At 34.1% G+C, this 14,423-nt stretch overlaps 1 protein-coding gene across 1 annotated transcript in view; it reads left to right on the top strand.

The window, feature by feature from the left end:
- Window positions 1-9,128, top strand: part of LOC110036270 (lecithin-cholesterol acyltransferase-like 4) — a 65,620-nt gene extending 56,492 nt beyond the window's left edge. Inside the window, exons 10-11 of the mRNA XM_020740675.1 lie at window positions 5,413-5,466; window positions 8,576-9,128. Coding sequence (XP_020596334.1) covers window positions 5,413-5,466; window positions 8,576-8,971 — 450 coding nt within the window. The 3' untranslated portion in view covers window positions 8,972-9,128. The remainder of the gene's footprint in view (window positions 1-5,412; window positions 5,467-8,575) is intronic.
- Window positions 9,129-14,423: the final 5,295 nt, after the last annotated feature.

The raw sequence follows: 14,423 nt of genomic DNA on the forward strand, positions 1-14,423 counted from the left end.
TTGCATAATCGAGTTTTTGAAATAAATTCAAACTCGAGCAATCAACTTCATTAAAAAAAAAAACTTCATTATTGATGTTTGGCGTGCTCATCCTAATTTGGTATTACGGAGATTTCTTGATGTTTACACAGACCCAATCTTCCTTCTGAGAATACTGGATATTTGCCAAGAGCTGAAGGTAAATGTGATTCTGATCAAAACTGTTTCTGAAATATTTGACCATTTCTTTTGTGCCAAACTAGTCTTCTTATGCTTTATTAATTTTTATCTGCTTTGACAACTCTTACTAGTTCCGAACAACATTCTTGTGTCATTTTTTTCAGCTTTCTAAGGCTGGTGCATCTTATCTGAATAAAATTAGCTAAGCTGGCTGTCAAGAAGTTTTCTTTGAAAATTCTGTTTTTAAACAAGCTTTTGAAGTTGCTTCATGAAGCAACTTTTCAACAATAGCTTCACAACATAATTTAAGTAGAAGCTTACAAAAGGATACCTTAGTTTATTGATCTCTGTCTCAAATTGATATATTGGCTGGTAAGTCTAGAATCTTATGGTTTTTCTTATGATAAATTTGGTATCAAATTGATTTCAAAAGAATTGAAAAGTTTAGAAATATAAATATGAAATATTCAAATAAGTATAGTAAAATTTAAACAAATCCTCGACTGCTTATTCAGAACAGGGGCAAAATGGTCAATTTTTCACAATCAGCTGTTTTCCATAAGCGCCAACCAAACAGCCAGACAACTTATCCGGATCAGCTGCTCATCAGCAGATTATCAGGATAAGCTGCTTATCAGCAGAAGCTGGATAAGCTGCAGCTGCCCCAAACAGACCCTAATATTGATGTTTTTCAAGCAAAACCGATTGCCAGTAACCCGTATGAGTAGAGCCTATCCAAATATCCTCCGGTGGAGGTAAGGTGATATCTCTCTCAATTAATATTCTAGCAACCGAGGGCCTTGTGAGATTGAAGATATGAGCATCAAGCATTAGAGGTTTCCCGTACATGGCAGCAATCGAAAATAAAATTTCGTGATTAACCAAATGCGCTTTCAGACCAGGGAGTTTAAACCAGACAGGGATAACAGGGAGCTCGGTTTTGGGGTCAAAGTCAGTTGTCCATTTGAGACCTTCATCCAAACATCACCAAAGTGAACAGTTGTACGGGCGAAAATCTTTGTATAATCGTCTTCAATGAAAAGTTGTATCAAAATATGTCGGCTATCCAAGGCCCCGATCTTCCAACCTCCCGAAAATTTTAACAACTCAAAATTCTTCAATAGAAAATCATATTTCGGCAGACCATAGAGGAATTTATCAATCAAATTAAAACGACAAGCAGTGGCGAGGATAGAGTTCTCAGAATCGGAGAGAAAAAGCGCGTTTTTACCCCTCTTATGACCTTGAGGTTTAATGAAGCTACTATCACCCCCAATAGCAAGCGAATCATGGTAAGAAGAAGGGAAGACAAACTTTGAAGGAGACCCAGAAGAAGAAATCCTCGCAGTGATCCCAGCGTAAGTTTTATCCATGACCGTAGCGAGAGAAGATGACGGGAGAAGAAAACTGAGAGCAAGGGGAAAGCCTAAAACGAAAAACCAGAAAAATCTCACCAGGGATTGCCGTCGTTTAGCCGCTAACATCTTCGCGTCGCCACGAAATCGCCCGCGGTGCCAAATCCTAGCAGAGCGGCCGTGATCATTCCGTTCACACGCACGCACACACGCACACACACACACACACACACACACACACACACACACACACACACACACACACACACACACACACACACCCCCCCCCCCCACCCACACACACACACACACACACACACACACACGTAACATCTTCGCGTCGCCACGAAATCGCCCGCGGTGCCAACTCCTAGCAGAGCGGCCGTGATCATCCCGTTCACACACACACACACACACACACACACACACACATATATTCAATGACTTGTTGGTAGAGCAATCTCTCTGAAGGTCGTAAGTCTCCTCAGGTCAATGTTTCGAATCCTCCTGTGTGTAGAGTGTGGTACTCAAATATTTTGCACATCTCGAGCTAGCTGGAGCTCATCTAAAGTTTTTATGGTGTGAGTTGTTATGACAGATGAGGATTGAATTCTAGAATTAGGCAAAAATTTTAATGTCCTTATCAATCGAATTTATCAACACCTATTACCAAGCCTATGATATAAATCATCAAAATCTATAACTTCTGTTCTATTCACAACCTTTTTTTTTGTAAGAATTCTTACTTTCTTATATATTACAAATTGCTTTATGCAAACTGATTTGCCAATGCTTACACTAAGTTCGTAAACCTCTATTGTTTAACATAAAAAATTGAAGTGTTTGTACATATGTAGATAAGGGTGGGAAAGACAAGATACATGAGTAACTACCTAAGAGCGGCCGAAGGAATAGATCTTTTGAATATACAACTTTTGAATATATAACAATAACAAGCCTTTACCCCACTATGTGGGGTTGATTACATGAATCTTTTTTCCTTCCAATTGAGTGTCATATTTTCATTTAATTCAAATAAATTTAAATAATTTTTTATTGAACAAGCCTAAGTCTTTGTAGCTCTATCTTTGTTTTCCTTAACATAAGTTAAATATATATCATCTAGTCTCCCAACTGTCACATTTAATGTGTCCAAACCATTTAAAGATGATTCTTTAATTTTGTTTGCCAATGGAGCTACTCCAACTTTTCATAGATATAGTCATTTCACATTTTATCTCTAAGTCTATAACCACTCATTCACTTGAGCATTTTTATCTTTGCAACACTTAATTTTATGCTTCTTTTTTACACGCTAACTTGTTTTGCCACAAAGCATTGCAGGTCTCACCACCATATTATAAAAATGTCCTTTTAAGTCTAAGCGATATTTTTCCTTCACACAATAGACTTGATGCATTCCTCCACTTCAACCATCCAACTTGAATTCTACCAATAACATCTTCATCTATGTCACCATCACTTTGAATAATAGACTTGAGAAATCTAAAATGTTCATTTCTTTTAATGGCTTGATTGCCCATTGATATAACTCCGCCACTAGGCTTATTATTATTAAAAGTACATTTCATGTATTCAGTTTTAATCTACTCAAATGAAAAGCTTTTAAAATTTAAAGTTAACCTCCATAATTCAACTTTTTCCGTAACTCTCTCTCGTCTTATCCATAAGAAGGATATTTTCAACAAAAAAACATACACCAAAGTATATCCTCCTGCAAATGTCTAGTAAGAGCATCCATAACTAGAACAAAAAGATAAGAGCTTAATAACAATCCCTAATGTAATCCAATTAAAATAGAAAAATACTTGGTCAACCATCCTTATGTTTGAACATAAATTACAACTATAATATACATATTTTTAATGACATGAACATAAAAAATATCAACATCTTCTTTTTCTAGAACCCTCAAATGCACTTCTCTTAGAGCCTTTTAATATGTTTTATCTTAATTCAGTTTCACGTTTTGGTGGTAGTCTTGATAATATCTTAGGAAATACATCTGAAAATTTTGTAACAATTGAGATGTACTTCAATTCCTGCACATCTTTATGTTTTTTTAATTCTCTAAGATTTTACATCTAAATTAATTTTCATAAAAATATTTTTTATTTTTTTATCTATTTTGGGTATTCCACAAAGTATTTTTTATCATTATAGTTTTTCTTTTTTATTATTCAAACACATTTTTTATACTTTGCTTAATAACACTCGTTATTTTATCCCCACGGTTTTAGCTTACTCATGAACATCTCAAATTTGAAGATTTTGAAATGTATTCATAAAATTAAATTTATTTTTCTTGAAGTGTCCTAATCTATATCTATGATAGATATTTCATTATATTTTTCATCTTCTTCCAACCCTTAAAATTCAAAATTAATAATTGATGTTGGACACTTAAATTTTCACTTCGAATGATCTTACAATCTCGATGATCTATTTTTCTCATAAGGAAATATTCAATTTGTGTTTTGTTAAATTTATTCTTATAAGAGTATGTTTTTCACTTTTCTTAAATAAAGTATTAGAAAATAATATAATTTAAACTAAAGCAAAATTAAATATAACTTTATCTTTTTCATTAGTTACTCTAAAATTACTCTCCATGAATTCTTATGAATTCTTCTACTACTCCATCAATATGTCTATTGAAATTTCCTTCAATAAAAAACAATTTCTTTAAGAGCTATCATTTGTATTAATTTTTCTAATTCTTTTCAAAATTTTTCTTTTGAACATACATCAAAACCTATTGGGGAGCATAAATACTTGTAGCATTAAAAATTTTAGTATCAATAACAATCTTTAAAATTATAATTCTATTTTTAGTTTTTTTAATTTTTCAACATTATATTTGAAAATTTTATCTATAATTACACTGCTATTTCTAGTATGTTTTTTACCTGAATACTAATATTTAGGAACTTAACTTATCAATCTTCTTAATTTTTTCTTCAATCCATTTAGTTTTTTGAATCCATCAAAGACTTATCATTTTATGAACCGTAATTTCTATTAATTTCATTAATTTACTAATAAGAGTACATATATTTCAAATTTTTATCTTAATATTAATTTCATGAATTAACTTATTTATTCGTATTTTTCCGTAATGTGTAAACTATTGCTTATTTAGCACTACCCGGGTGCTGGTGCAGCTGTTTTTGCATAATTTTTACTATATTCAAGCTATGTGTCACTTTAATGTCCCATTATTATTATAATAATTTAAATGATTCATGCCATAATTTTTCGACAAAAAAATTGATGCTATCTAATGCAACTCTCAACATTTTACATCTTGGACTTAGGACCTGACAATGATAGTGTTAAAAAAATTTATATGGCTTGAGCATGCGTAGTAGAGGATAAAGATTCACCAATTAAACCTGTTAAATTAAAATTGATGAAACAAGAATGAAAATGGATAGAACAAAATAACTTGAATAGAGTTGCACAAAAAAATTATCTAGTAAATTTAACTCTTGAAGCAGATCAACAAGAATGATTTGGTATTTTGATTTGTTTTCTAAGATTCATTCTGAAATCATTATGATTTTAAATTAGTTTTTTCTTTTTTTTATTCTAAATAGAAATTGTTCTAGTTTTATCCTTTTTTGCCGTTTATAGTAGCAGTAAAATTTTACCTTGTATGTTGTGTGCATCATTAGATTTTGCTATACTGCGATGCATAACTGTTTTTTTTTTTCTGCTGCTGCTCTTGATATCCTTCTTTGGGTGCTATAAGTTCTTTAATTTGGCCTTTAATGAAACTTGAAATCTACTTTTTTTTTTAATGTTCTTCAATGCTGCTTTTAGGGACTGCTTTTTATGCTTTACTCTAATAAAACTTAACATGACTCTTTCTCAGCCCAAGCATATCTGTGTTAGTGGGGATGGAACAGTTCCAACTGAGTCAGCCAAAGTAAGTAGTCTTTTTAAATATTTTAATCGTCCTCATTATTTTTCTGCTGTCATAATTGAAGTTTCTTATTCGATACTAAAAGTTGATAAAACAGCTCAATTGTTCCTAAATTCTCCAGAACTTTTGTTTGGTTTGAGATGTCCAGATTAGTGACTGAATATTTGCTAACGACAGAAAACTGTGAAAATAGTATATTCCATCATTGACGCTAGTGTGACTTTGTTTCACTGAAGCAAACAGGACGTTCTTTTTTTCTTTTTTCTTTTCCATTCATGACGTTAGTTCAAACTGATTTCCATTCTCTGGATTTTGCACTTTTATCGACATCATAATCCCATCCCGAAAGTTCTACTGTCCATCTTCCTATATGAGCATTGAAAGTTTTGGTAGACATTGATTTGTTTGTGTTAAATGTATCAGGTATTGACGTACGGTCTATGTGTATAGTTGCTCGTTCAAATGTTTTTTCTTTAGTTCAGCTTGTTATAATAAGGAAAACAAGCATCATAAAAAAATATTTTAAATAAAATGCGCTAAATATAAATATATGCATGATATTTTAAATTTGTGTTGAAGTTAAATGTTTACTAAAATTAAAACCGCAATGTTGTATTATTCCCACATTTGATTTTGTAAGGATATAACCTCAAGAATGTTCACCAAAAAGCTTTTTGAAATACCTTATCATAGGCTTCTTGTTTTGTCTGGTAAGACGGTTAGAGAGACCTAAAGAGGATCAAGTAAATTTGCGTCAGAGAAATATCCAAAATGAGTCCTGCAATTTGATAAACAAATCCTGCAATTTGATAAACAAATTGAAACAATATCATAGCTCGATCCATAAATGTTTGATGTCGTTAGGATCTACCTGCAAAATTTACACAGGCTGCATGCTTGAAGATGATGGCTACAACTCTCTGAGTGGCTAATCTTAAATATATTTTGTAAATTGCCACATCGAACATAGGGCAATGCATAGGCAAATCGAGATTTTGACATTAATATTTCTCATACTTATAGAATAAAGTTCCTGATGCATTACTCCCAGGCTAAAGGGGTACATAAAATGTCTTCAACTACTCAGTATTGTGAAGGGGAGTGATATTCTCGAAATTTATTTTGAAAATTCTTTAATCAAGTTAAAGAAATGGTTAATTAAATTCATATCTAAAATTTCAATTCAAATATTAATTATAAACAAATTAATAAAAAAGAAAACAAGAACATAATAAGAAATAATAATAAAATGATTGAAATTAATTAAAAAAATCTAAACAATTCTAAAAAAATCAATTTACAACCACAACCACAACAAGCATTTATCCAACTAAGTGGGTTCAGCTTCATGAATCCTTTCTCCATTGCATCCTATTAAGAGTCATATTTTTTATTTAATTCTAACTGATTAAGATCATTTTTTAACAATATGCCCAAGTTTTTTTAGCTCTACCTTTGTCTTTCTTAACATAAGTGGAATCTAAAACATCTATTCTTCTAATGCTTGAAGATGATGACTATAACTCGAGTGGCTAATCTTAACTATATTTTGTAAATTGCCACATCGAACTTAGGGCAATGCATAGGCAAATCGAGATCTTGACATTAATATTTCTCATACTTGTAGAATAAAGTTCCTGGTGCATTACTCCCAAGCTAAAGGGGTACATAAAATATATTCAACTACTCAGCATTGTGAAGGGGAGTGATATTCTTGAAATTTATCTTGAAAATTCTTTAATCAATTTAAAGAAATGGTTAATTAAATTCATGTCTAAAATTTCAATTCAAATATTAATTCTAAACAAATTAATAAAAAGGAAAACAAAGAACATAATAAGAAATAATAATAAAATGATTGAAATTAATTAAAAAAAAATCTAAGCAATTCTAATAAAAACAATCTACAACAACAACCACAACCACAACCACAATAAGCATTTATCCAACTAAGTGGGTTCAGCTTCATGATTCCTTTCTCCATTGCATTTTATTAAGGGTCATATTTTCATTTAATTCTAACTGAGTAATATAATTTTTAAAACAATATGCCCAAGTCTTTTTAGCACTACCTTTGTCTTTCTTAACATAAGTGGAATCTAAAACATCTATTCTTCTAATGGGATCATTAGATGGTCGACATTTAATGTATCAAACCATCTAAGACGATTCTCTCTAGCCTTGTCCGCCACTGGAGCTACACAAATCCTATCACATATATTTATTTCGCATTTTGCCCCTGAGTATCAAGACACTCATCCATCTAAGCATTCTCAGCTCAACAACACTTATGTTTTATGCTTCTCTTTTAAAGGCCAACATTTTGCACCATAGAGCATTTCAGGTCTCACCACTATCTTATAAAATTTCATTTCGCTTAGTACTTTTCTATCACACAATAAGCCCGATGCATTTCTCCATTTCAAACATCCAACTTATATTCTACTAATAACATCCCCATCTATATCACCATCACTTCGAACAATAGACCCGAGATATCTAAAACGATCAGATACCCGAGATATCTAAAACGATCACATCTTTTAATGATTTAATCACTCATAGTTATAACTTTGCCACAAGGGCTACTACTACTGTAGCCTACTGCTTTTAGCTTGTCAATACAAAAGTCTTATATTTTAACATGAAATGTAGTAAGTTTCAGAACTAACTGTTTTCATGAATATGCTGTAGCAATTTGCAATAAAAAATAAATAAAAACAAAGAGTGGAAAAAAAAAACGGCAAAACAGTGGCTGGATTCATTTTTTTCAATCCAAAAAAAGCTGTGATCCAAAGTTGGGCCATTTCCATGGTCTCACTTGCTGGATTTGGCAGCCAGAAAAAAAAGGTGGCATTTACATACATATCACACAGCTATATTTACATATCTAACACTTAAACTTTCATATTTACATACATAACGCTTGGAGACACATCAAAATTACCACTATCATTAGCTTTTTAATACACTTTCCGTGCTTAGGTTTTTAAGATCAAAGTGTCCTACCATCCATTGCCCCCCACAACTAATACTCAAACGCCATAATCTTCGACCACGCACTTTGAGAGCCATTATATCTTTAACATTATGTTTGAACTGATGCTTTCAGGCTGATGGATTTGATGCGTCGATCAGAGTTGCAGTTAATGCCGAACATCGAGGAATAGTCTGTGACCATCATGTTTTTCGAATACTGAAGCACTGGTTGAAAGCCGGCGAGCCCGATCCTTTCTATAACCCCATGAATGATTATGTTATCCTTCCCACAGCTTTTGATATTGAGAGGCGATCAGAGGAGACGAAGAGTGCGACTCTCAAAGATGAGTGGGAAGTCGTGAACTCAGATGCGAGTGATGCTGATAACAAAGCAGTTGCTCTTCCAACCATGGTGGATGCTTTATCTCGCTCCTTCGAAGTAACGAAGCAGCAGCTGCAGATGGCAGAAGCCCCAGTTTCTGTTACTATGAAGCCTCAAATGGTTGTTGGGGTTGCCATTAGTGGGTAATTGTATTTTATAATGTTGTATAATATGTGACCTTAAAATTATGCGTATGATCTTACTGTTCTTTATTTGCCATGTATGGCACTCTGTATATGATTTATATCATCGAATCTTGGAATCATGGAAATTCGAAGTTTGATACTGAACATTTATCTTTAATGTAATATTTAAGGTTTATGGTGTTTTACTGTGTACTGAAATTAAACTCATTATTTTATAGATGACATGGGAACTTCTTATGATTTTATAGTTATAAAATTCACTTGAAAAGTAGATTTTGTTTTGTATAAATTATGCAGTAATTTATTTTTTTTTTCGAGTTGGAACTCTTGTACTAACTTCTTACCTAAAAAATGAATATAGTTAAAAAAAAAAAAAAAAAAAAAAACCAAGCAAAAAAAAATCCAGGACTAGATGGGATGAAAATTTGTGGGAGGCGCAATTTCTGGGCAAGGAATGAAAGGGTTGTTAGATTAAAACAATAGGGAATGCTGGGAGCTAGGAGATCTAATGTGATTTTTATTTGCCCGTAAGTGCCGATGGAGATTGGTCCTGAACTATAAAGATGGCTTGTTGGAACAGTAGAAGTCCGCACGTGAATAATATTTTATTTTATTTTAGTTTGGGCACTTAAAAGCATTTGAAATACAAGTATTCTTTTTGTTAGAATATTTATTAGTGGCTAGTAATAGCCGTTATTAATTCCTGATTATTCTAAGTTATTAGTCTTGATTCTTTTTTATTTCTTTTCTTTTTCTATTATATCTTCTTATTTATTTTATTCTTTCTACTGTATCCTGTAATGAGTATATATATCTCTTTTTATATCGATATGAATTATTCTGGTTCTATTCTAACTTGGTATCAGAGTCGTGGTCCTAACTTAGCTAATATAGGACCCCTTCTTGCTGTCGGTTGAACAGTCCAAATACTGCTTCCAGATCCTCCTGGCCTTGGATCAACTTCAAGGTCGCCATATGAGCCTTCAGAACCATTGTTTCAGATTGCGTGGGCTAACTACTAGTCGTCAGACTCGTTGGAACCTTATGATCTGACTGTGGGAACCTACTACCAGTCTACTAGAAGATTCAGTTCAGTGAGTACCTCTTTCTGAACCATATCTTTTTCCCCTGATAGTCGAACCTTATGATTCTCAATTACTTAACGCCTCGTTTGGCTCAATAGGAATCACGATGAATTCCTCCAGCATCAAACAGTCATCAAAAGTTATTTTTGATTCAACCAGAGGATCAATTCCAACCCCCCATTCCTCTGTAGATGAGAGGACATGAAAATAACATGAACTTCTTGATCACAACCTATAAACTAAATGACTAACTTTCTCTATTAGTCCCAATTTGTGTCTTTGCACATCAAAGGTCGTGGGGAATTCAATCATCTCAATAGTATTATTCGTGAAGCTCAAAAGACTGATCCAACATATGAAGCTGACATAGTGGAGAATTTCATGGCGATGTCTTGGTTGATCAACTCCATGTAGACTTCGATTGGTCGATTATATATGTTTCTTCATTCTGCTAGTGCCCATTTGACTGCAGTCTGTGATACCTACTCGGATGTAGGGAATTACAACAAACTCTATGAGGTTTCCAAGAAAATCCGTGTCAAAACAAAGATCTAAAACCATGATCCAGTACTACAATGACCTAGTTGCATTATGGATGGAATGTGACATATATTATGACTACACTTAGGAATCTCCAACAGTCCTATCACTTTTCCAGAAAATTGTAGAAAAGGACCGCATGTTCCAATTTTTGGTAGGCCTAAAAAAAAATCCTGATAATGTTCGAAGACATATCCTTGGCCAGGATCCCCTTCCTACTCACGCTGCTTTCATTGAGATTTGTCGCGAAGAGAGCAGAAGATTTGTCATGCTTGGTGATTGTACTCTGTCAGTCGAAGCATCCGTCTTAATCTCTAATAGTTCTTAACCTTGGGTTGGTTACCCCACTTGATGATTATTTTTACAAGCTCAACCTCACTCATGATAAGTGTTGCAAGCCTCATGAGAAACTTGCATCCAAACCTCCAACCAAATCTTCTGCTGCCAAGGGTCTAGCTACGACATCTGAATCCAACATAGTACAGTCGGCCTCTACCCAAAACAATCAAAATCCTCCATTTCTCTTAAGAGTCAAATGGAACACTTAATTAAGTTGTTTGGATTCAATCCGCTCTCTTCCGGCTCATCGAACTCCCACGTTTGTCGAGGTAGAAATTCTATGGCACTCTCTTCTTTTACCCCTTCTAGTCCATGGATCATTGATTTAGGTGCCACGGACCACATGCCTGGAAGCTCCCAAGCCTTCTCGATATCTTATCCTTGCTCAGGGAAAGATACTGTTAAAATTAATGATGGTTCCCAGAGTTCCATTGCTAGTAAAGGTCTATTGTTCTAACAATAGTTCTAATTGGAATCTGTGTTACATGTTCCTCCGCTGAAGTGTGCTCTTTTATTTGTTAGTAAGTTGACATAGACATTAAATGTGTTACTCATTTTCCCTTGATGCTTGTGTCTTTCAGGATCGTTATTCGGGGAGGATGATTGGAACTACTAAGCAGGTAGGCGAGCTCTACTTTTTCCAAGAGAAAAAGCACGGAGAACAAGGACACTCAACCCAGTAGTTGCAGTTTATCACAATCCACTGAATGTCCCATTTTGTTGTTTCACTATCGTTTGGGTCCTCCTAGTTTCCAGTATTTAAAATAATTGTATCCATTGAAGCTTACTAAAAAAAATCATTCTTATTTCCAATATGAAACATGTCAGTTAGCTAAACATCTTGGTGTTCCTTATCCATCCCACACTTACCACCTTCCCTTCCTTTCTCTCTTATTCATAGTGACTTATAGAGACCCTTTTGCACTCTCAGCTACACCAATAAAATACGGTTCCTTACTTTAATTGATGACCACACTTAGATGATGTGGCCCTATATTTTAAAAGTCAAATATGAAGCTGCAATCACTTTTAAAAACTTTCATACCTTCATTTTGACCCAATTCAAAACTTCTATTCAAGTCATTGTGATTGGCAATGGTTATGAATTTCTTAACTCTATATTAGGAGAATTCTTAATAAGTAAGGGCATCCTCCATAATAGCCCGTATATAAACATTACTCAACAAAATGGGATAAATGAGAGAAAAAACTGACATCTTATCGATGTTTTTTGCTTCATTATATTTCAATTTAATGTCCTAAAATATTTCTAGAATAATTTCATAGTTACCGCCACATATCTCATCAAAAGATTTCCATAAAAAGTTCAGAACTTTCAAATCTCGTTAGCCGTCTTGAAATTATGCTTTTCTAACAATCGGGTCTTCTCCACTTTAGATTCACAAATTTTTGGTGCACGACAATTGTTTAGAACACGACCCCAATTCAGAGTAAACTTGATCCTATGCCCATAAAGTGTGTTTTCCTCAGGTAACCCATCACTCAAAAGGACTATTGATGCCTTGAACCTACCACAGATAAGGTCTATGTGAGTGCTGATGTCTTTCTTTTTTAATGTGTACCCTACTTTTCTAACTCAGCCTCCGATAAGTGGGAGCTAGAGTTCTTGGACACAGTTTCTTCCCCTACTCCTACAGATGTTCCCCCCCACATCACCTAGCACCGAGTAACCCTCTATTCCATTGGTTCCACTCACTTCTCCTACCACCGAGGAACCTTCTGTCCCTTTGGTTCAACCTATTCATATCACTCTCTGTCTTCACTAAACACACCCATTCTGATGCACCTACTCAAGAGCTCACTAACCCATTGTCGGACCCTAAATCCTCTCTGGATGACATCCCTAACACTACTTCTACTCCAAATGAAGAAGTCTGTTCCTCTAGTAAAGTATGCAACTTGACATTCTCCCTATATCCCGTGAAAAATTATATTTTTCTTACAATTTTTCGTCGACCTACAGAGCATTTCCTACGACCCTGATCAATCATCAGCTCCCATATACTATTAAGGCTACCCTAGTAGGCCTAGCTTGAAAAGCTATCGTCATGATGAAGATGAATGCTTTTCCTGCAAAGCCACACTTGGGACATCGTTGATCTTTTTTGGAGCAAGAAAGCAGTGGGATGTCAATGAAATTTTAACATCAAGTTTAAATTTGATGGATCCTTTGAATGCAACAAGATATAGTTGGTTACCAAAGGCTGTTCACAAACTTACGAAGTTTACTATGAGGAGGCTTTTGCCCTAGTTGCTAAATCAAACACCATTAGAGTCCTATTATTCCTTGCGGTAAATTTGGATTGATCCTTATTCCGGCTTGATGTCAATAATGTGTTTCTGAATGACAATCTCGCAGAGGAGGTAGATGATGCACCTTAAAATTACCTATTTTAAATATATATTTAATGCTCATTTTTTGTACATTTTTATGATATTGTGCTTTAATAAAATGTATTTTGCATGTTTTTAGTTCTAGGTACAAGAAATAGATTTTTAGAGAAAATATAGAAAAAAATGGTGCAATTTGAAGCCAAATCAAGCAAGTAAGAAAATTTTGATCTGACGCATTTTGTTGGAGCAAGAATGGTACTGAATTGTGGCAAATTGGAGCCACCCCAACTTTTGAATTGGTGCCATAGTGCCCAAACTGGTGCCATCGCGCCAGTCACATCGAGAAATAGGCGCCATAGCGCCGATTTTGGCGTTATCACGCCATTTCTGGTGGTTATTGCTCGATTTTGGGAGTTTTCAAGCACTATTGGACACTTGGAAAGGTATCTTTTGGCCTTTCAAACTCTTTGAACTTTAAAAAACGTCCAGAAGTCGTGGATAGAAGTATGGACGTAGTTTTCAACTTTTGTTGGAGAGATTGGTGAGGGATTTTGAGAGATATCTGAAAGGAATTGTAGGAATTTTGTCTGGATTAGTAAGAGGCTTTGTTAGAGGAATTTTCATCTTTCTTTTAGAGGAAAAAACTAGGTAGTGTGTTCTTCTTTATCTTATAATTGTTGTAATAATTTTTTTAGTGAATTTGCTTTGATTTAAACTAAATTTTTTGTTGTGTTTATTCCATGCTTAGTGAGTAGTTTTCCTTACTCTTTCTCCTTGTGATGAGATTTCATCATGTGAGTTTAGAATGTTTGAAGATTTCTTCTATTCCAAAATTGTGATGATATTTTCACCGGTTCTTAATTTAATTAATAGACTGATCACTTGTGAGGTTAAATTCTGTTGTAAAACATAATGACCTGAGAGTGCTATAATTTTACCCAACTTTTGAATGCCACACTAATCTTATGAGGAGGGAGACTACAATCTAAGGAAAGTGCAAATAAATAGGGAGATAAGTTTTGATGGGTGTAGAATTGATGTTTCTAGGGTGACATACTAGATTCTTTTATCAATTAAGTCTTGAGTTTGGATCTGAGGGTCCTTAGTATGTCCTATTGAGAGGGCACAGTGGGC

The sequence above is a fragment of the Phalaenopsis equestris genome, unplaced genomic scaffold (assembly GCF_001263595.1).
Source record: "Phalaenopsis equestris unplaced genomic scaffold, ASM126359v1 Scaffold204539, whole genome shotgun sequence".
NCBI lineage: Eukaryota > Viridiplantae > Streptophyta > Magnoliopsida > Asparagales > Orchidaceae > Phalaenopsis > Phalaenopsis equestris.